General features: G+C 31.0%; 1 protein-coding gene across 10 annotated transcripts in view; it reads right to left on the reverse strand.

Moving 5' to 3' along the window:
• LOC105198614 (metalloendopeptidase OMA1, mitochondrial) overlaps window positions 1-21,233 on the reverse strand; it is a 199,584-nt gene that overhangs the window by 175,391 nt on the left and 2,960 nt on the right. For 6 of the 10 annotated variants that reach the window (XR_005575207.1, XM_039451793.1, XM_039451796.1 and 3 more), the window contains exons 2-4: window positions 20,059-20,157; window positions 17,562-17,975; window positions 17,339-17,478 (exon numbers count right to left, since the gene is read on the reverse strand). Coding sequence is in view for 9 of the 10 variants with exons in the window: in XM_039451793.1 (XP_039307727.1) it covers window positions 17,339-17,478; window positions 17,562-17,910 (489 nt within the window). In the remaining variant the exon portion in view is untranslated. Of the gene's footprint in view, window positions 1-17,338; window positions 17,479-17,561; window positions 18,067-20,058; window positions 20,158-21,233 lie in introns of those variants that run through there. The other 4 variants (XM_026139378.2, XM_039451792.1, XM_039451791.1 and 1 more) reach the window with 4 other exon arrangements.

Below are 21,233 nucleotides of genomic sequence, written 5' to 3' on the forward strand. Positions count from 1 at the left end.
CGGTAAAAAAGTTGTATAATTCATATAAAACAATAACTCCATCGTCAATATACAGATAACAAACATGGCCAATGCTACGCTTGTCAAATAAAATTACATATGAAGCCGCGAGTGATTTCGTGAAGTTTATCATGTAAGAAAAATTGTGCTGCTTGGATTATGACTCTCTTCATTCCACCAAAAGAAAGGACGGATTAACAACATTTGCATACACACGCACACACGCAAATTTACATCTGATGCACTAGGTTGCCCGTTTGCCATCAAAAAAATCACAGACGGTATGTGACATATAGGGACAATTTCACATAGTTTAGAAAAAATTTGTTATCTTTAGACATTTTAAACAGAAGAAAAAAAATTTTTTTGTAAAAATAATGAACATTTTAATTGTATTATAATTTGAAACAAATCTTATAGACTGATAAAGGCTAAGTAGAGCCAAAACGTTCCTACGTAATTGTTTACTTGTAACGCAAAAGCTCCTGTAACACGGTCAAAGACCGGCACTTAGATGGCACTCTACCTCTGGGAAATCTAACCCAGGCGGCGCTGACGCGAGCAAGAAAGCAGCGCGAGAAGACCTCACCTAACTTAACACTACTAGTGTGCAAACCGCGCAGAGAACACTTTGCCCTTTTACTTGTATACGCTCTCAGTATTTCACTAAATATATTTTACTCAGTTTAAAATCAGTGATCAAACGTCATTGTCTTCAATTTCGATAGCAATAACCTCGATAGAACCCACCTTACCAGACAGGCGTTGCGTCGACTACCCGGCAGCAACCGACCACGTCACATACTGTATTATTGTAAAATTTCAATCTTGAATTAAATCGTTTATTTAATTTGACTCGTTAATCTGACCGTCTATTATTATATTTTATGTGTTTAATCACGATACAAGCGTTTCCCTAAGCTTTTTATTGTTTAAATTAATTATATTTTTTATATTTCTATATGGGCTATTATTTATATTAATAGACCGTATAAAAATATTTAAAAAAATAATTTTTTTCTTCAAAAATTATAAAATAAGAAATATTATGCTATAATTTTTATATATGTATAAAGATTTTTAGACTAGATATAGACTCTTTCATATCCTTTCACAATTGCTCTTTCATATCTTTTTCATATCTTTTCATAATTGAAAGTAGTCCTTTTTCTGTCGTAATAAGACTGAACAAACAGTATTGCCGGCAGGTAGTTGCAATGGAAGTCTCTTTCACATAATTAAAAACTACACAAAATAAAAGTAAAAGAGGTAGCATTATAAAATTTCTCAACTACATTTTAACAAAATAATAATAGAATGAAATTTTAAAAGTACATCTCCAAAATTGAAACTCGAAAATAAAAATAAATTACGTATTTTATAAAAGTACAGTAAAGTGAAACATTCCGATTTTTCAAATTACTTTCTTATTATTTCTAATTTATCATTTCCAATTTGTACAAAAAAATAAGAAATTGTTTAAAAAATTAATGAAAAGAATTAATTAAAATTTATAAAAGTTTTTAAAAATTATGTAAATTGTGCGAAAAATTTTCACCAGGATATGTTTATGAGGGCTTTAAAATCTTTAATATTTCAAGATTACAAAAAACAAAAGGCAAATCGAGCCAAGCTAGGTGTTAATTACTATAGTATATTCATAAAATAGAAAATTAATCATAAATTAAAAATACAATTACTCAAACGTTTCAGCCATCTTCAGTGCAACAAAATGTACAAATTGTGCGCAATGAAATAAATAAATCGAAATAGAATTGAAACCAATCATAATTTTAACCTTTAAACAACTAATTCGAAAAATTACGTTAACACATTTTCTGTCTGGGAGACTTTTTTAAATTTAAGAAGCTATAACTTTGGTTCCAATCAATATTTTTCAATAATTTTAATTTTCAAATAAAAGTTTAGAATTTCAGAAATGGTACTGCATAATTAGCACTACCAAAAAATAATTTATTATGAAGTTATAAAAACCACTAAACAAAAATTAAAAAATTGTTCAAAATCTAATTTTTCTTTAAAAAATCATATCTTTGCAACAAAAAACTTTTTAGAACTTTAAAACATGGCGTTTTAAATGTAAAAATCATACTTTCAAAAAAATTATGTTATTGCCATTTCTTTTAAAAAGTATAATTATGTAACAAAGAGAATATAAGGTACTTTTGGATGTTTAAAAATCACTTTTCTTTAAAAAATCATATCTTTGGAATAAAAAACTTTTAAGAACTTCACAATGCGTCGTTTTAAAATAAAAATTTATACTTTCAAAAAAATTATGTTATTGTCGTTTCTATTAAAAAGTATAATTATGTAATAAAGCAAATATGAGGTATTTTTGATTAACTCAAAGTGCCTAAAATTGAAAATTGATGATTTATGATATATTTCGGATCTTGCAACAGAAACCCCTATTCCACAGCACTATACTGTTCTAACTTTAAACAAAGTATATACGAGCAACATACGCAAACAGACCTGTTCAAACGTGTTTTATCTGGTTTTTTTTTAATATAAAATTACTCACAAAAAAATTACACTTACACACAATTTTGGCCCCACAAATCCCAATAAAACTTTGCTGCCGTGCCGTTCAAATTCTAATTAACCAATAAAGTTGATCAATCTGTTGTAGCCAAGCAGTAACGACCTGGCGTATAGCAACCGGTTTCGGGTTACCATGCACCGGAAAGAAATTAAACTCATTATAAAAGCATTGTCGCAATACGGGCAAACCCGGGTACCCAAAAACCTAACGTCCATTGACCGAATAAGTTGCAAAAATGCTTACACATGCGGAAATACTAAACATCGCAATTGCGATTTGCAATAGCCTTTCGCAATTGCGATCTATGTAAGCCGTCGCTTAACACTCAAGCGGCGGAGAGTTAATTAAGTGTCTATACGAAACACATCTATTTGTTAAGAAGCCAGCCACATAAAAAAGTCATACCTACGAGGAGACAACACATACGACTCACAAGGGGAGTCCACGACAATTGACTCACTGATTTTAATAAAATTTTATGGGTGTGTAGTATTCACTCACCCCTTTACTGTGGTAAAGCCGTTCGTTACGAAACTTAGGCATTCTCAAGAAAATAACAATTAAATATTTCCAGCATCTATAGTACCATTACAGAAGAACGGTTGTCGAGTTGGCGATGTAGCGTAGGTCGTTAGAATGTCGATTAGTACGCGTGGGGTTTCAGGTTCGAAACGTAAATAAAATTTTTTTTTATTTTATTTAAATCTTATATAGTATTTTTAAATTGTTATATATAATTTTTAAAGTGTTTTTCATTATTTAATATAAAATGTTATTAAATAATAACATTATGTTATTAAATAATAACATTTATAACATTATTATTATTATATTATTATTATTATATTATTTTGTTATGTTATGTTGTTATGTTATGAAGTTCGTTTTCCAAATTCTTTTAATCAAATGAAATGTAAAGACTGTGCACATGAAATGTTAATGATTATATGTGCATGGTGCAATGAACCATTGTGTTTTAATTGTTTTTACGACAAGTATCACCCTAAAAACTGTAAACTAATTGTATAATACTTATTGTAAATTTTTATTGCAAATATATTTTTTGTGTTCATGAGAACTTTTTGAAGAGAATTTATTTAATAATAAAAGAGCATGTTTAAATTCCTTGATTTTTTTTAAATAACATTTTATATTAAATAATGAAAAACACTTTAAAAATTATATATAACAATTTAAATATATAAGATTTAAATTAAAAAAAAAAATCTTATTTACGGGGATCGAACCTGGGACCCCACACGTACTAATCGATATTCTAACAACCTACACTACATCGCCAACTCGACAACCGTTCTTCTGTAATGGTACTATAGATGCTGGAAATATTTAATTGTTATTTTCTCGAGAATGCCTAAGTTTCGCAACGAACGGCTTTACCACAGTAAAGGGGTGAGTAAATACTACACACCCATAAAATTTTATTGAAATCGGTGAATCAATTGTCGCGGACTCCCCTTGTCAGTCACATCGTTTAGCTTACACACTCGTATCTGCCGAGATACGCTACTCTAACACGCAGATACTTGCAAATATAGGCATTTTAAAAAAACGGACTCATTCGTTGGTCAATCACCTTGCGAGTTCTTACCCCTTCCCGGTATCCATCGAGCTTAGGTCCGACATTGCATACTAGCTGTACAACAAATTATATCGAAAGAGATTTCAAACTTTTTATTATCTTCTGGTTCAAACCTATCTCATCCCGTCTTCACACAGCAAGCGTTTGAAATATCATAAAAAGTCTCCCAAATCCATTAATGTGTTTAAAGGTTAATTGAGATGAGATTTCAATCTTGGATAATAAACCAATTTATAAAAAAAATTGATCTCTGAAATGGTTCATATGAAACATGGTTTATATAAACAGTGACACAGAATTTTTCTCTCATACATACAGGGTGCGTCAGGTATTTGAGGACATATTAACTTTAAAACTAAAATTTGTATATTGCTTAAAAAATTTACTGTATTTTAATGAAATTTTTACAGTAAACTAAGTGACTCGTAGGCAGAGATAGGCAATTTTTCGAATAAAAAATAATGAATAACAAATAAAGTTTTATTCGCAAATAACAAATAATTTTTTATTTAAATAAAAATTTATTCGTCCATTTCGAATAAAAATATTTTCGAATAAAATTTTATTTATAAATAACAAATAATTTTTTATTCAAATAAAATTTTATTTATAAATAACAAATAATTTTTTATTCAAATAAAATTTTATTTGTCTATCTCAAATAAAAATATTTTTGAATAAAATTTTATTTATGAATAACAAATAATTTTTTATTCAAATAAACTTTTATTTATGAATAACAAATAATTTTTTATTTAAATAAAATTTTATTTATAACAAATTTTTTATTCAAATAAAAATGTATTCGTTTATATCAAATAAAAATATTTTCGAATAAAAATTTATTTATTATTTGTAAATAAAATTTTATTTTGGATTAGAAATTTAAATTATTATTTTACAATTTAAGGTTAAATAATTTTTAATTTATTAGTAAAGCATTTTTATTTAAATAACATTTGTACATATTATTTGAATAAAAACACTTTATTAGCTACAGAATTTTTGTGCATAATGTAAAAATATATTTTAATATTCTTATTATATAAACATACATACAGAGAGTAATAAAAGTTCCGGAATAATCAATTATACTGAAAGTTGTTGGAATAAGAGCTTTAAAATTCCCGGGTACAATGCGTGCTCTGCTGTGTATGCGCGCGCATCACTGATGCGAGTACTTGTCATCGATCGACAATCGATGGATCTCGAATGGCGATGTATTGGTGCGAGATCTCAGATCTGACAATCATAACTTCTGTTCTGTCTAGCTGTGTTCCGTACATTACATTTTCACGTGCAATTTAGTATCCACTCAAATCTTTTATATATCGAAGAGATCTATCATTGTATTATCGTCAAACAATAAAGTTACATTGTCACCGCATAACCAACAAAAGTATTAGTTCATTGGAAGACTATTTCGAACAAAAATGAGTTTTAAAAAATCTAGTAATTATGACATTTATTTGAATTTTGGTATTTATTTAAAAAACTTGGTCAACATAAAAATCTTAACCCTTAAACACGTAAGTAGGTCTGAGAGACCCCACATGAAGTTTTGAATGCTTGCTATGTGAAGACGAAATGAGATAGGAGGTTCGGACCAAGACGTAAAACAAGTTTGAAATCTCTTTCGATTGATATGGTTGATCAACTTCTTCGGTCAACTAGAATTCGAACGACACGGCAGCAAAGTTTTGTTAGGATCAATGCGACCCATATAGTGTGTAAGTGAAATTTTTTGTGAGTATTTTACATAAAAAAAGCTGGACAAAATACGTTTGAACAGGTCGGTTTGCGAATGTTACTCGCATGTACTTTGTCTAAAGTTGGAATACTATAAAATGCTGTAGAAAAGAGTTTTTCTGAAGTATATCATGAAACACATCAATTTTCAATTTTAGACACGATTTAATCAAAAATACCTCATATTTGCCTTGTTACATAAGTACATTTTTTAAAAGAAATGACAATGATATAATTTTTTTTTTGAAAGTCTGAATCTTTAGCTTGAAAACGCCGTATTGTAAAGTTCTTCAAAGTTTTTTGTTGCAAAGATATAATTTTTTTTTTTAAGTAGATTTTTAGATGCCCAAAAATACCTCATATTTTCCATGTTACATAATTATACTTTTTAAAAGAAATGACTTTGCCAAATTTTATTTTGAAAGTGACTCTTTAGCTTTAAAACGCCGTATTTGAAAGTCCTTAAATGTTTTTTGTTGCAAAAATATGATTTTTTGAAGGAAAAGTGGATTTTTGACCAATTTCTCATTTTGGCTTAATAGTTTTTCTTTTATAACTTTACAATAAATTATTTTTCGGCAATGCCGATTGTGCAGTCACACTCCTAAGATTTTAAACTTTTGTTTTAAAAAAAAATCGTAGAAAAATATTGATTGTAATCAAAGATATAGCTTCTCAAAGTTGAAAAAATCTCCCAGACCCAAAAATGTGTTTCCGTATTTTACAGGATCGGTGTTTTTAAGGGTTAAATAAAAACCCCTATTTATTATATATTTTTAGAGCTAAAATTGGGATGTGTTCAAGACTAATAAAGTATTTTTCTAGTTATAAATCTTGAAAGTTACAATATCAGCGGCATTAGCATTACCCAAGACGTTGCGTTACCAAGAAATTATATGGATTTACACCGCGTATCTGTCTATATGTGTGTCTGCGTATACTGTATAATGGTGATTGCGCACGCATGTGTGTGAATTAAATAAAATTTACTTATTACATATTTAATTAAATTTATTAATAACACATATTTTAAAAACATGTCTTTATTATGTATTGATAAATTATACATATAATGCATAATAACGTAAATGCTTTTACATCATATCTTTAGAATAATTACTTTTAAGAACAACTCTTTTTTCAAACATTGTATCTGATAATTTATTACTTTTCGGAGCATTAGTAGTTGCATAAGAAAATAACCTTTCGACGGGGGCTGATGAAGGAAGAGATGTATTATAACGCAAAAAGACCTGTTTTATTGTAGGATACGTTTGTAGCATTGATGTTTCACGGTAATCATCATTAAGATATTTGATAACTTCTATTTCAACATGAGAGAAAGATTGTTTTGTAATACTATTAAATGTTACTGACGATAAGTCACCAAAATCAAAAAAGTCATCATTATGATAAAAATGTTCTGTTTGTGTAGATTCAGAAATAACACATTCCGTTGCAACTTTTTGTTTGAAAAGAATTTCTATTGATATCATGAGAATCAATGCAACTAAACCATCGATTTTTTGATTTTGGATATGATAATGCAGCGATTGCTGCATTTTCTGCTACAACTAAAGAAAAATTAAAAAAATCCAGAAATCTTTTTTCAACACTTTGTAAAAGAGAATATGACAACGTAGTGCAATATTTCCAGTTTTTTGTTTGCAAACTTTGCAGTTTTCGACGCAAAGCTAATAAGTTTAGAAGAACGATTCCATAATACATGTCTTTTTCTCCTTGTAATATATCCAAAGCTTCAGCCAATGGTGATACACATGATATATATTCTTTAAGATATAAGAAATCGTTTTCCTTAAATCCATTTTTAATATTCATATTTGTGCATAGTGTGAAAAATTTATCACGAACATTATAAATCTGTTGCAAAGAGTCATATAAAAAATTCCATCTAGTCTGTCCAAGTCAATTTAATGTACAACCCAATATATCCTGCATTATTTCTGCAGATTTTGGACGTCCTGCCATAGTTTCCATAATGCTGTGCATTTCGCTAATACTTGATAATGCAGTGTAGATAAAGATTTACATTTATTAATTACCGATATCATATCGGTTGTAGCACATAGATTGAGTGTATGTGCGCAGCATTTAAGATGCTGTGGCAAATGTTATGATGCGTTGACTCATCATCGTGTAGATCTATGTATATGTAATATAAAAAAATAATAGAATTAAACATTATTACTTACGTAATTAACATTATAAATAATTAGAACTTATAATAATAATAAAATAATTATAAATATAATAATTAACAATAATGAAAATGAAAAGGTATTATTGTAAAGTTATACTCAGACATCTAACATGTTGAAAACTAATAAGATAATTTTGACAAAGATTCATACATAACCAACAGTAATAATATGTACAGATATATATTATAAAATATTATATACACGCTTTATGATTATATTCCAAGACTTACAGTATAATTTAGTAATATAATGTTAAATGAGCTAAACTGTTACCCCAACGTTACATATGATTTAAAAACTGATATTGACATTTTTTATATAAATATTATTTATACAAAATAAATTTATCGCTAAAAATGGTTATAAACTTCTATTTAAAAAATAACAAAACACGGAACAACAGAAAACTGATTTTCCTTAAGGATGTAATTTTATATTTTGTATTATATAAAATTAAAATTAGATTAAACAAATACTTTAGTGTCAGTAATAATAATTAAAAAAACAAAATTATCGTGACTGAGCATGTGGATCATAAGTCGTCGTAAGAGATACTTAAACATATTATATGATACAATTAGGTATATATAAAATATAATCGATTCTTACTAATTGGAATGTGTACAAATTCTTCCTCACCATCATGATTATCTTCATGATCATCATCATCTATTGATTTATCTTTATAACTTTCGATATCACACTAAAATAAGTGAGTTTTACTCCAAACAGACGGAAAGCTTTAACAAAGTTACTAGCATTGTTGTTTATAGTCGCAACAATCTTTTCGGAGTTTAAACCAAATTCCATATAAATTTCATGTAGAAGGTCAGCTATTTTATCGAAACTATGTGTGCCTCAAAATCTTCGATACGCTAAAGCCGCAGATCTCTGTTTCAATGAATTATTATCAATCCAATGAGCAGTTACACCAAAGAAGCTTCTTTTTCGCGATGACTACACGTCAGCCGTTGTACAAACATATGTTGTATCTTCGTTTAGAAACTTTTTCATACTATTTATATGTGTTTCATATAGTTCTTCTATTCTCCTCCCAAGAGTTCTTCGATTCATCATTTAAAGTGAGTTACCATGATCGCATAATCCTAAATTTTCAAAAATTCTTACAAAATATGGATCTTCTACAGCTTTTAACGAAACCATAGAATGGATAATATATTTTGTAATATCATCTTCAAATTGTTTCTGTAAACACTGTAAGAGTTTTCTGTGATATTCTTTTTTGGAAGAGTGACATCGTTATAAAATTTAATACGTTTATTTTTGCAGTACTGTTCATACTCTTCCATTACTGCGTCATCATGTTTTCTTTTCAAATGAGATTTAAAATTAGATGATAATCTCATCAATTATTTAATATGTACTTTTTTTGGAAAACATTTAGTACAAGAAGTTATTACAAAATTTTAATTAGTTTCAATAATTTTAAAAAATGTCATCTAAAATTGTTAATGTTCAATTTCTTCAGACATCTTTTTAATCTTTTACAATACACTGTAAAAGAAGTATGTAAAATTACATAAATAATATACGTAAAAATTACACAATTTATTTGCAAATGTATAACATTTTTTAGTACTTTTTTTCTATGTAAATATATTTTTATACTAGACGAAAAATACAATAGCAATATGATTTCTCTTACTTTTAAAATAAATGCATAGATACATAAAATATTATTAAATATCAATAATATATAATACAGGAATGCCTAGTAACTAGTTAAAAAATTAAAAGTAAAGTTAAAATTAGTTAATTATTTTAAATAATTAGATTTTTAATTTTAACTAATTATTTTTAAAACACAAACTTCAATTTATTAACGTTTTTCCTAAGTTGAAAATTTATTTACATAAAAAAATATAAAAAAATACCCACATAAAAAAAAAATAATTTCCTTGTTATTTTATATACACTTAATTTACACTAAAATATTAAATTCGTTTGATAATTTATATTATAATTGTTTTGAGTAATCTTATTTAAATACTTACAAATTTTTAATTTAATATAAATAATGCTTTCAAAACTTTTAATTTAACTTAATTTAATCTTAACATCCCTTTTAACTAGTTAGATTTTTGTTTATGTAACTTTTAACGTAACTAAATTAATTGTATAAACTATTAACTTTAACTTAATTCAGTTAAAAAAAATATTAACTTACTCAACTCTGATATAATATAATGATAATATTACACCTATTATATGTTTGATAATATAATTTAAAAAATATAGAACGTAATTTAGTTGACAAATTATTATGTACATACAATATATGTATTTTTATAAATTTAACTTTAAATGTAAATATACTTTTGCAAATAGCTTAATTAATATAAGAAAATAATAATTTCATTGTAAGTTGTAATTTTTTATATTTACGTGTGTAAAGAGTGTGTACTTTTAATAGTAAATTCTAAAATTATAACTTTTCTACAAAATACTTTTTACACTATTTGACATTTTATACTAACGCCAAGTATCCAAATCCAATCACGAAGTACAAACGGCAGTACGTAGGTGCGAAGCTTACAGTGTACATTCAACAACTGAGTATTCTTTAAAATGCGGATGCGTGTTTGTCTTTGTTTTGATATGACGACTTCTAAAAGGTCATTTAGAAGATCTTTTCTAGAAGTTTTGTAAGAGAAGTAATAACACCGCGTCTAACAATGGAAAAAACCATAATATACTAAATTTTTTAGCACATCTTATTATAAGTTTTTTTCTTTTCTTACCTTCCTTCTTTTTTCACTTCACTCTCCCTTTTCCTTTTCCACCCACCTTCTCCATCCTTTCCCCACCCCTCTCCTCCCCCACTCACCCTTCCCCCACCCACCCCTCTCCCACCCACCCCTTTCCATCCTTTTACCTCCACCCCTTTCCCTCCTCTCTCTTCCTTCCTAACCCTCTCTTCCTCTCCCTTTCCCCTCTCCTCCCACCACTTCAAAAAGGCCCAATTTTAATTAATCCTAGCAATATTATACAATTCATTTCATCAATAAAAAAATTAAAACTCAAATAAATAAAATAAAGTAGAATAAAATATAATTTATATATGTATATATATATATATATATATATATATATGTGTGTGTACATATATATATATATATGTGTGTGTACATATATTATATATATATATATATATATATATATATATATATATCAATACGTATGTTTCTGTGACTAATAGAAACTTTATATAGCATAACGATAACTGTAAAGCAACTTTTCTGAAGTCATCGATTTCAAAGTGTTCTGTTTCATGCGTAATATGCAAAATGTAACATTTATTGTGCATTAAAATTAAACCTTTCTACACTTTCACATCAACAATTTTAGAAAAATTTCTGTAATCATTATTGATGTGTAAAACTTCTATTGCCCAAAAAAATACAATATATGTGTACAATAATTTTTTTTATTTTACTTGTGACGTGACGCTCCGCAGCGCCGTCCCGGAGAGCGATAAGGCCGTGGAGGGTACCCTGGGTTGCGCCTCTCCCCCGGGAGGGAGACAGGGACGCAAAAACCCCGTTAAAATACCGCATCTTACCGCTCTTTGATTTTAATTATCCGCATGTTTTTTTTTTTTTTTTTTGTACCGTCACGTATATCTTGTTAAGAGCGTTAAGGCGTATCCGAGTCAGCGAAACCCGAGCGGACGGCAGTGCGAATTGTGTGTGCCCGACGAAGATCCGAGCAGAGGCGTCAGCGAGGAAGCCGAAGGAACGACGGAAGGCGCATCGCCGCCGAGCCCGCGCTAAAAAGCTAAGTCGCGGTTCCGCCTATCTATTGCTACCGCCTGTCTTCCCAAACACTGTCTATATTAATGCCATCCTTTATTATAGCGAATCTTGCCGGAGGAGTCTCCAAATAAAACCAGCGGAATGCAGGCCGCTAAGCCATCATACCGGAGAATGCCGTCAAAGGCCTGGCCAGCCCGACGACCGCAACAGGGAATAGAATGCGAACCTGGAGCGTCAACGCCGAGAAAGATTTTGGAACGTCCCGCCCGTGCCGCCGACCGCTAAGTAGAAGAGCGTGCAGTCGCCACACAATGTGACAACGGCGCGGAGCACCGAGGGAAAGCGAGAGGGCAAATCGCGAGTACCGTAGGGAGAAGGACGCACTACCGACCGCTCAAGAGAGACTACCGCTAGGAGCGAGAAGGATGTGCGTGGGAACGCAAACCAATCATCGGCGAAAATCGGCGAAGAGGGACGCTGTGACGTCACGAGAAAATTCGGTGGAGCCCGACGAGCTGGAAAGCGCGGATCGGCTCATGACTGTCGTATGCGCCACCGTAACGAGAGGTACAGCCCAGGAGCCACCGATCCTCGTCTACCAATATCTCATTGTAAGCTGCCGCTCCGGTAACCGTAAGTTAAGTTCTTGAGTGAGGGTCGATCTCCGCGCATTTCCCGTAGTCATACCGTATACCGCACTTAAGTAAGCGGTGCACCCCGCGAGTAATTAACTGTGCCGAAGTGACGACACGTCTAGCGAGATCGACCGCAGCTCAAGTATCGTTGAGTCCCTCTCGGGGTAAGGGCACCGACAGTCACGCGTATCGTCTAGATTGTAAGTAAAATCGCGTATCGTCTTGTGCCGCGTAATTGTGAATTGTCGTCTTGTATCGAGTCGTAGTATTAAGGATTATCGTACCGTACCGTACCGGGGGATTTCGGAGCAGGATTGTACTCCGACCGAGCCCGTCGTGGAGAGTTTTTGTAATAGCGGGATCGCTTGGTGCGTGGAATTCGCGGTTCGATCTCGGCGAGACACGATACCGTTCGGTCTCCGCGAGATTCGCAACACCGCGGAGTTACCGCGACAGCCGCCGGCGATCGGAATTCCGCGAGATAATTATCGGGAGTATTAGTCGCGAGTGAGTACCGCCGTCGGGGGCGTGACGCCCGGGCGGATTTTACGTGTGAGGAGAGTAGTATTCGTGCCGTGCGAGTTCACGTGATGATCATTGTCGCGCCGCGTGTTGTTATGTCGTCGTAATTGTCAAGCCGCGTATTTTGTAAATCGTCCCGTCCCGATGTGTTCTGCGATTTGGTGATCTCTCGATTTTCGTTGGGACGTTTCCGAGTAGCGAGATTGCGTCTCCGTTAATTCACGTGCCGATCGTGTTGATCCGTCTCGTCCGTTAAATTTCTATCGTCCCGATTACTCTAAGAGCATCCACTACCGCGTGCAACTGCGTAACTTTTATAAATTCCCTGTACTCGTTCACCGTGTCTCTAATTTCGCTAAAATATGTTATCTTTTATTGTTAAAATTACCCATGGCGTTGTGATTGCGTTTCCCTTCCCTTCCCCCATTACACTTAAGAACTGCGCCCCTCTGCCACTTGCGGAGCCGGCCGCGGGCAGCGATATTCGTCTTGCCGTATCACGTATTTACCGCTTTTCGTGAAGTGGTACGAGAGATCGCGCCTGGCGCCCAATTACTAATTACGTCGAGAAATTCTCGTTACCGTTCTCCTTTCCCCCTTTTATTGGGCGTACTCTCCTGCGCCTGGCAAGTGCAGGAAAAGTACGTCGCATACTCTATTCTATTTATCTTATTGTTTATTTTATTTGCTATTTAATTTTATTATTTAACTTATTTTTTGACTTATTTTACTACTTTATTTATTTACTTTTTAGATTTTATTTTATTAAGTATTTTATTAAGTATTTTATTATGACTTTAGTAACTAACCATAAATGTATCTCTAAATTAAAAACAAAAATAAACGTAACTTTAGTAGCGTTTCTCTGAAATTTATTCGGACTTTTTAAATCAGCCGTATAAAGCCGATAAAAATAAGGTGAGAATATAGAGTTATTATCAAAGTTTTATTTTATTTAGTCTTTTATTGGATATAATAGTAACAATGAAAAAAGAAATTAACATGCAGATAATGATAAAAGAAAGAATAATGTGAATAAAGCCATTACAAATAAAAATAATGCAAATAAAGGATAATGCAAATAAAGAATAACGTAAATAATAAATAATGCAAATAATAAATAATATTTATAATACAAATAACGAATAACGCGAATAACGAATAATAGCCAATAATATAAATAACAAATAATGCCAATAATGAATAATGCGAATAATGAATAACGCGAATAAAAACTAATAGTTAATAATATGAATAATAAATAATGCGGATAATAAATAATTTCTATAATACAAATAACGAATAACGCGAATAACGTATAATAACCAATAATACGAATAACGAATAATGCGAATAATGAATAATGCAAATAACGAATAAAGCCCAACTCTGCTCGTAGGCTATACAGTTATTCGATAAAATCGTCTTCAACGGCAATAACAACTTCAATTCTCTGCCGGAAATGTTTGTATGCCCGAATTAAATGATCCTCGTCCATATGCGTCATTACTCTAGTAATAGCTGCTCTTATGGAATCAAGCGTGTTATGGGGATATTTATTGGTTTTCCGTTCAACAACGCCCCATACGTAGTAATCCAAAAGATTAAGATCCGGGGAGCTAGGTGGCCACCATCCCGGATTTCAGGATGTTTTAACTTGTTTAAAAGTCGTTGTGCTCGGATAAATCGCTATTCTCGAGTTTGTGACAACATAAACTGATTTTTGCGCATCACGTAGGACTTGTACCGAATATCTTCGTAGACAATGCAATGGATTGTGCACTCAGAAACTTAAAGATCTTTCGATATGGCCCTTGTGGACTTTAAAGGGTCTTCATCAATAAATGCCCTGGATTTGCTGCACCAACTGTGATGTTCTAACTCTGTTTGAACATTCCTCATGTTTTCTGCGCTTGGCAACACTTTTTATATTGCCATTAGATGCTTCTAGCTCTCGACAAACTTTGTGAACGATCGGGCGACTTTCAAAAATTAAAAGATTTCAAGATCGCTGTGATTTGCGTGTATAGCAATGATAACAGCGTGTTTTTTCATTTACTAAATCAGCTTATTGTCCTCCATTTATGATTTAATAAGGAAAAAAATAAAAAAACTTGTTGCTGTAAAGTGACAGGAACATACGAGGTGTGTTCAAAAAGTATCGCGAATTTTGTGTTTTTTCAAAAATTATTTATTTATTCATGAATATCTATTTTGTCCCCTTCAAAGTAATCCCCATGAGATATTATACACTTGTGCCAACGGTTTTTCCAATCTTCGAAGCACTTCAAAAAATCATTTTTTTTTATCTTGTTCAGCTCCTCCTTCGATGCCGTCTTTATCTCGTCAAGCGTAGCATAACGTCGTCCTTTCATGGGCCTCTTCAGTTTAGGGAACAAGAAAAAGTCACAGGGGGCCAGATCTGGGGAATACGGTGGCTGCGGCATCATTAGTGTGTTGTTTTTGGCCAAAAAGTCGCGCACAAGCAACGATGTGTGAGCAGGGGCGTTATCGTGGTGCAAAAGCCAATTTTTGTTCTTCCACAAATCCGGGCGTTTCTGGCGGATTGCTTCGCGCAAATTGCGCATAACTTGCAGGTAATATTCCTTATTGACCGTTCTACCCTGTGGCAAGAACTCATGATGCACCACGCCCCTGCAATCGAAGAAAACTGTCAGCAAAACTTTCACATTCGACCGAACTTGGCGCGCTTTTTTCGGTCTTGGTTCGTGCGGCAGCTTCCATTGAGATGATTGAGCTTTGGTTTCCACGTCATAACCATAAACCCACGATTCGTCACCAGTTATGACCCTCTGGAGCAAATTTGGGTCGTCGCGGACAGAGTCCAACATCTCATTAGCAATGTTCATGCGATGCTGTTTTTGGTCGCAATTGAGCAATTTTGGTACGAATTTCGCGGCGACCCGTCTCATGCCCAAATCATTGATAAAAATCGAATGGCACGAGCCAATCGATATGTTTAGGTCCTCAGCAACTTCTCTAACGGTGATTCGACGATTGGCCAGTACCATTTTCTCCACTTCATTAATTTTTTCGTCTGTTGTTGAAGTGCTCGGGCGTCCGGCACGCTTTTCGTCGTTCACATCTTCTCGGCCTTCTGAGAACATTTTGTACCACCGATAAACGTTGCTTCGGTCCAAGGTAGCTTCTCCGTATGCCACAGTCAACATTCGGAATGCATCCGCGCACTTAATTTCGTTTTTCACACAAAATTTGATACAGGTTCTTTGATCCATTTTTTTGAATAGGTAAAAATCGAAGACGATCCAAAACACGTGCAAGCAAAGCAGCTGTCAACAATTAAGTGAACATTCAAAATGGCCGAGCTTGTCGGCATAAGTGAGAGACATGAGTACCAACATAACGCCACAAAAAGATCGAAATTCGAATATACGTAACCCGCGAAAATTCAAAATTCGCGATACTTTTTGAACACACCTCGTATGTGAGTGTCCTCAAAGACCTGACGCACCCTGTATATTTCTTACTTAATTTATTATAAATTCTTTTATTTTATTTTCCGTTCTGTCCTTCGTTTCCCTCTCTTCCACTGTTTCACTTTTATTATCAACTAGTTTTGTATTACATACTCCATGTTCTTACATCTTTGACTTTTTTTCATTATTCGTTGTATCATTTGATAGTTTATACCTTTATCTGATGACATTTTTCATTATTTTGATTCCATATCTTTTTTAAATTGCAATAATGTATTTTTCTTATAAATGCTTATATTTCAAATTATTTTTTAATAAAGTAAATTGAAATAAAATAAATAAAATTAATAAAGAATAATAAAATAAATTGAAATCAATCGCACAACCTTTTGAACATTATATACATTTCTACGTATCTCAACATGTTACTAAGTTTTCTATTCATCGTTAAATATACTCTACAAACAATTATGACAAACTGAAGGAATCATGCCGAGACTTTATCGCACACCATATTAAAGCATCTGTAAATTAATACCGCAAGCATTGTAACAGATTTAATTATTTCATCGCACACAATTTATATCGCTGAAGACGACAATTTATATGATAGAAGATTGACTTCATATATATAGTTGAAACGTTTGATTGTATTTTTAATTTATGATTAATTTTGTACCTTATTAATATACTGTAGCAATTAACATCTAGCTTGGCTTAAACTTTGTATTTTTGTAATTCTTAATTAGTGAGCCTTCTGTATTGTTTAATATTTTATATTATTATTGCATTTTGTACATTACTTACAGCTTCAAGAACCATTTTCCCTAGTTTCTTCTCTTGTTCCTGATTAAAAATTAAAAATCTCGAACGTTGTGTCAATGGATCAGTTTCAAGATGAGTTACATAGTAAATAGCCAATATAAGACCATACACTCCAAAACAACCTTGTAAAAAGCAAAGAAATATAAATAAAACGTGGCACAATATTATTATAATACAATTATTTAACAACTTGTAAAAAATTTACCTAGAAATACGTTACGTCTATCTCTGAACCACTGCTTATAATCTTCCTTTTCCTTATTAGACTTGCGTGCCCACCATCTCTTTACACCGCGTCCCATCAATAACGCACTAATGCGTAAAACAGGACGCAAAACCAAAGCTACTAATGGTGGAATATGCAAGTTCTTCGTAGTGTAGAAATAGCATTTTTGTAGCTTTAAATTTTGTAACTTTATATAATCGTTTTTATTCTGAATAAAAAATCGTTTGTATGGCCAGGCATGATAGTGACTTCTTATAGAACAAGTAAAAAAATAACTCGTATTCTGCTGAAGATTCTTCTGACATAAACGTCTCGATATTGTAAGCATGATGACACCAAAGAAAGTCTTGGAAACAGTAATGATATTTACAATATAAAACAAAAATAAATAACCTGTCAACAGGGATAAGCAAAATACATTTAAAATTGTATTTAAATACAAAATACTTTTAAAACAAATATTTAAATACAAAATAGTATTTGGTAAATACTCTTCCAAATACAAAATACTTCTTTCCAATTTTATTCAAAATTATCTAACATTAGTCATCTTTTTATATATTCTTTGTTTTTCTCGAGGTTTTAATGTTAAAATTAATTTAGAAATTATATATTATAATATGTATATTAGGAGTTGTTTAATTTAGTATATTTATTATTGCGTTTTAAAAACAATGTTTCAAAAGATACACTGTTAAATATGAAAGAATCAATTCAAAATCCAAGGATTTAAACCAATTTCTTAAGTTAAATAATATATTTTGTTATTTTAAACTCCTATATATGTCGAAATTTATTACTTTACCACAAAATATGTATTTAAAAAAACAACCTCATTTAATCAACCCACTACTGTAGTTACTTAGTTTCAAAGTAAGTAGTGATCATATTAACGTCTAATAAATAATGAATTAAATTGGAATCAAATTTAACATCTTATAGTACATAGTTAACTCATTTAGCTTCATTCTTTCAGTTTAAATCAGGGACCCTGCCTGAAATAAAATTTCGGTTCGGTTACCGTTACGGTCAGAGATTATATCCAATTTTCGGTTTCGGTCTTGTTACTTATTACGATCACCGTTTGGATTTCGGTCTTTTTACGGTTATGGTTACAGATGTACAATTACCTATTGTAAAATTTAATAACGTATAAAAATGATAATGTATAAAAACAATACAAATATAAATATCAAGTTATAAAAAATTCCTGTTTATTGTAAACAACACTAGTTTAATATAAAAATGTTTAAAAATCATTGGAGGTTCCGGATCTTTCAAAATTTTTCTTTTTGTTTTTGTTTTACTTTAACAATTTCAACAACTTGCAGCGTTAATGGTCGTTTTCTTTACTGGTATTAATGGTAGTTTTTCTCTATAAAATAACATAATAATCTTAATCAAATTATCATAATAAGAACAAAGAAATATATAAGTAACCCTTCGTAGACACACTGTAATATCGCTATTTATTGAAAACCTAGAAGTAAATATCTACGGTCTTAAAAGTTCAATTAAAATTGTCAAATTTTTTCGGTGCTCTAAAAGAGTCGGAAAAATTGAAATATAATTTTAGCTTCAAAAATTTAGTTTTAACATTACAAAGATCTTATTCTTTTTATGTTCACAATTTTAAAAAAATTAATCTTTAAGATCAATTGCATATCTATGGAACGTTAAAAATATTTAAAAAAAGAGATAAAATATAGATGCCATGTATCTTTTTCTCTTATTCTTATCTCGTAGAGAGAGAAGTCTACACAGCACGCGCTTTTCTCTTTTTTTACCTGATCTTCAGTATGATCTTTAATAGCATTTTAAAAAATCTGACCAAAAATCTGACCGAAAAAACCGGAAAAATATTTTCGGTCAGGTTACGGTTACGATTAATTAGCCTGCACAATATTTCGGTTTCGGTTTCGGTCTGACTAAAATAATGGTTACCATCCGGTTATCAGTTTCGGTTTCAATCCGGTTAGGGTCCCTGATTTAAACTGATTAAGTAGAAGCAAAAACAACTTATAAAAATGATTAAAAATAATAAATTGAGTAGAATTAGATGCTGCAAATTTAACAGTGTGTATTTGAAAGAGAACTGTGTTAGAGAGCTAATAAATATAGCAAATAAAAATAATTTCTCCACTAAACTAGACAAACACAAAAATGTATTATAACAAATAAATGTTTTATTACTAAATAATTTTCTAAACTGACTCTTTGTTTTTAAAATTGAAAAGTAATATTAGTTGCAGTATGATATCAATTGTAGCTGATTGTGAAATAGACTCCTACATAACGCTAAATTGAGTCAACAAAAGTGCGGTTTTAAATTTCATAAAAAATTTTTTACTTAATTTAAATATATTTACAAATTAAATTCAAAATACAAATATTTTCAAAAAAATATTTAAATACAAAATACTCTTGAAAAATGTATGCAACTACAAAATACAAAATATATTCAAATACTGCTCACCACTGCCTGTCAATGAATACAATGTTGCATGTAGAAATATGACTCTTCTTTTCTTCTTCTTAACTTTGCTTCCTTATTAAAATCAATGAAAAGAATCTTCTAGAAATAATCAGACAAAAAGGATATTATAAGGTTAAGGAGGATATTAACCCTTAAACACATATGTAGGTCTGAGAGACCTTATATAAAGTTTCGAACGCTTGCTGTGTAAAGACGAAATGAGATAGGAGGTTCGGACCAAGACGTAAAAAAAGTTTGAAATCTCCTTTTTCGATTGATATGATTGATCAACTTTTTTGGTCAACTAGAATTCGAACGGCACGGCAGCAAAGTTTTGTTAGGATCAATGCAACTCATAGTGTAAGTGAAATTTTTTTCGTATTTTACATAAAAAAACTGGACAAAATACGTTCGAACAGGTCGGTTCGCGAATGTTACTCGCATATACTCTGTCTAAAGTTGGAATACTATAAAATGCTGTAGAAAAAGGAGTTTTTTCGAAATATATCATAAAACATCAATTTTCAATTTTAGACACAATTTAATCAAAAATACCTCATATTTGCCTTGTTACTAAGCACATTTTTTAATAGAAATGACAATAATATAATTTTTTTTTAAGTATGAATCTTTAGCCTTAAAACGCCGTATTGTAAAGTCCTTAAAAGTTTTCTGTTGCAAACATATAATTTTTTTTTTAAAGTGAATTTTTAGATGCCCAAAAGTACCTCATATTCTCCATGTTACATAATTATACTTTTAAAAGAAATGACTTTGCCAAATTTTATTTTGAAAGTGTGACTTTTTAACTTTAAAACGCCGTATTTGAAAGTCTTTAAAAGTTTTTTGTTGCAAAAAAATGATTTTTTGAAGAAGTGGATTTTTGACCAATTTCTCATTTGTGCTTAAAAGTTTTTCCTTTATAACTTCACAATAAATTATTCTTCGGCAATGCCGATTATGCAGTCACACTCCTACGATTCTGAACTTTTATTTTAAAAAAAATTGTAAAAAATATTGATTGTAATCAAAGTTATAGCTTCTCAAAGTTGAAAAAGTCTCCCAAACCCGAAAATATGTTTCTGCATTTTACAGAATCGGCGTGTTTAAGAGTTAATACTATATATCCTTTACTTAATAAAAATAATCTTAAAAACAGTATTTTTTATATTCTT

Source organism: Solenopsis invicta, chromosome 7, assembly GCF_016802725.1.
Source record: "Solenopsis invicta isolate M01_SB chromosome 7, UNIL_Sinv_3.0, whole genome shotgun sequence".
Taxonomy (NCBI): Eukaryota; Metazoa; Arthropoda; class Insecta; order Hymenoptera; family Formicidae; genus Solenopsis; species Solenopsis invicta.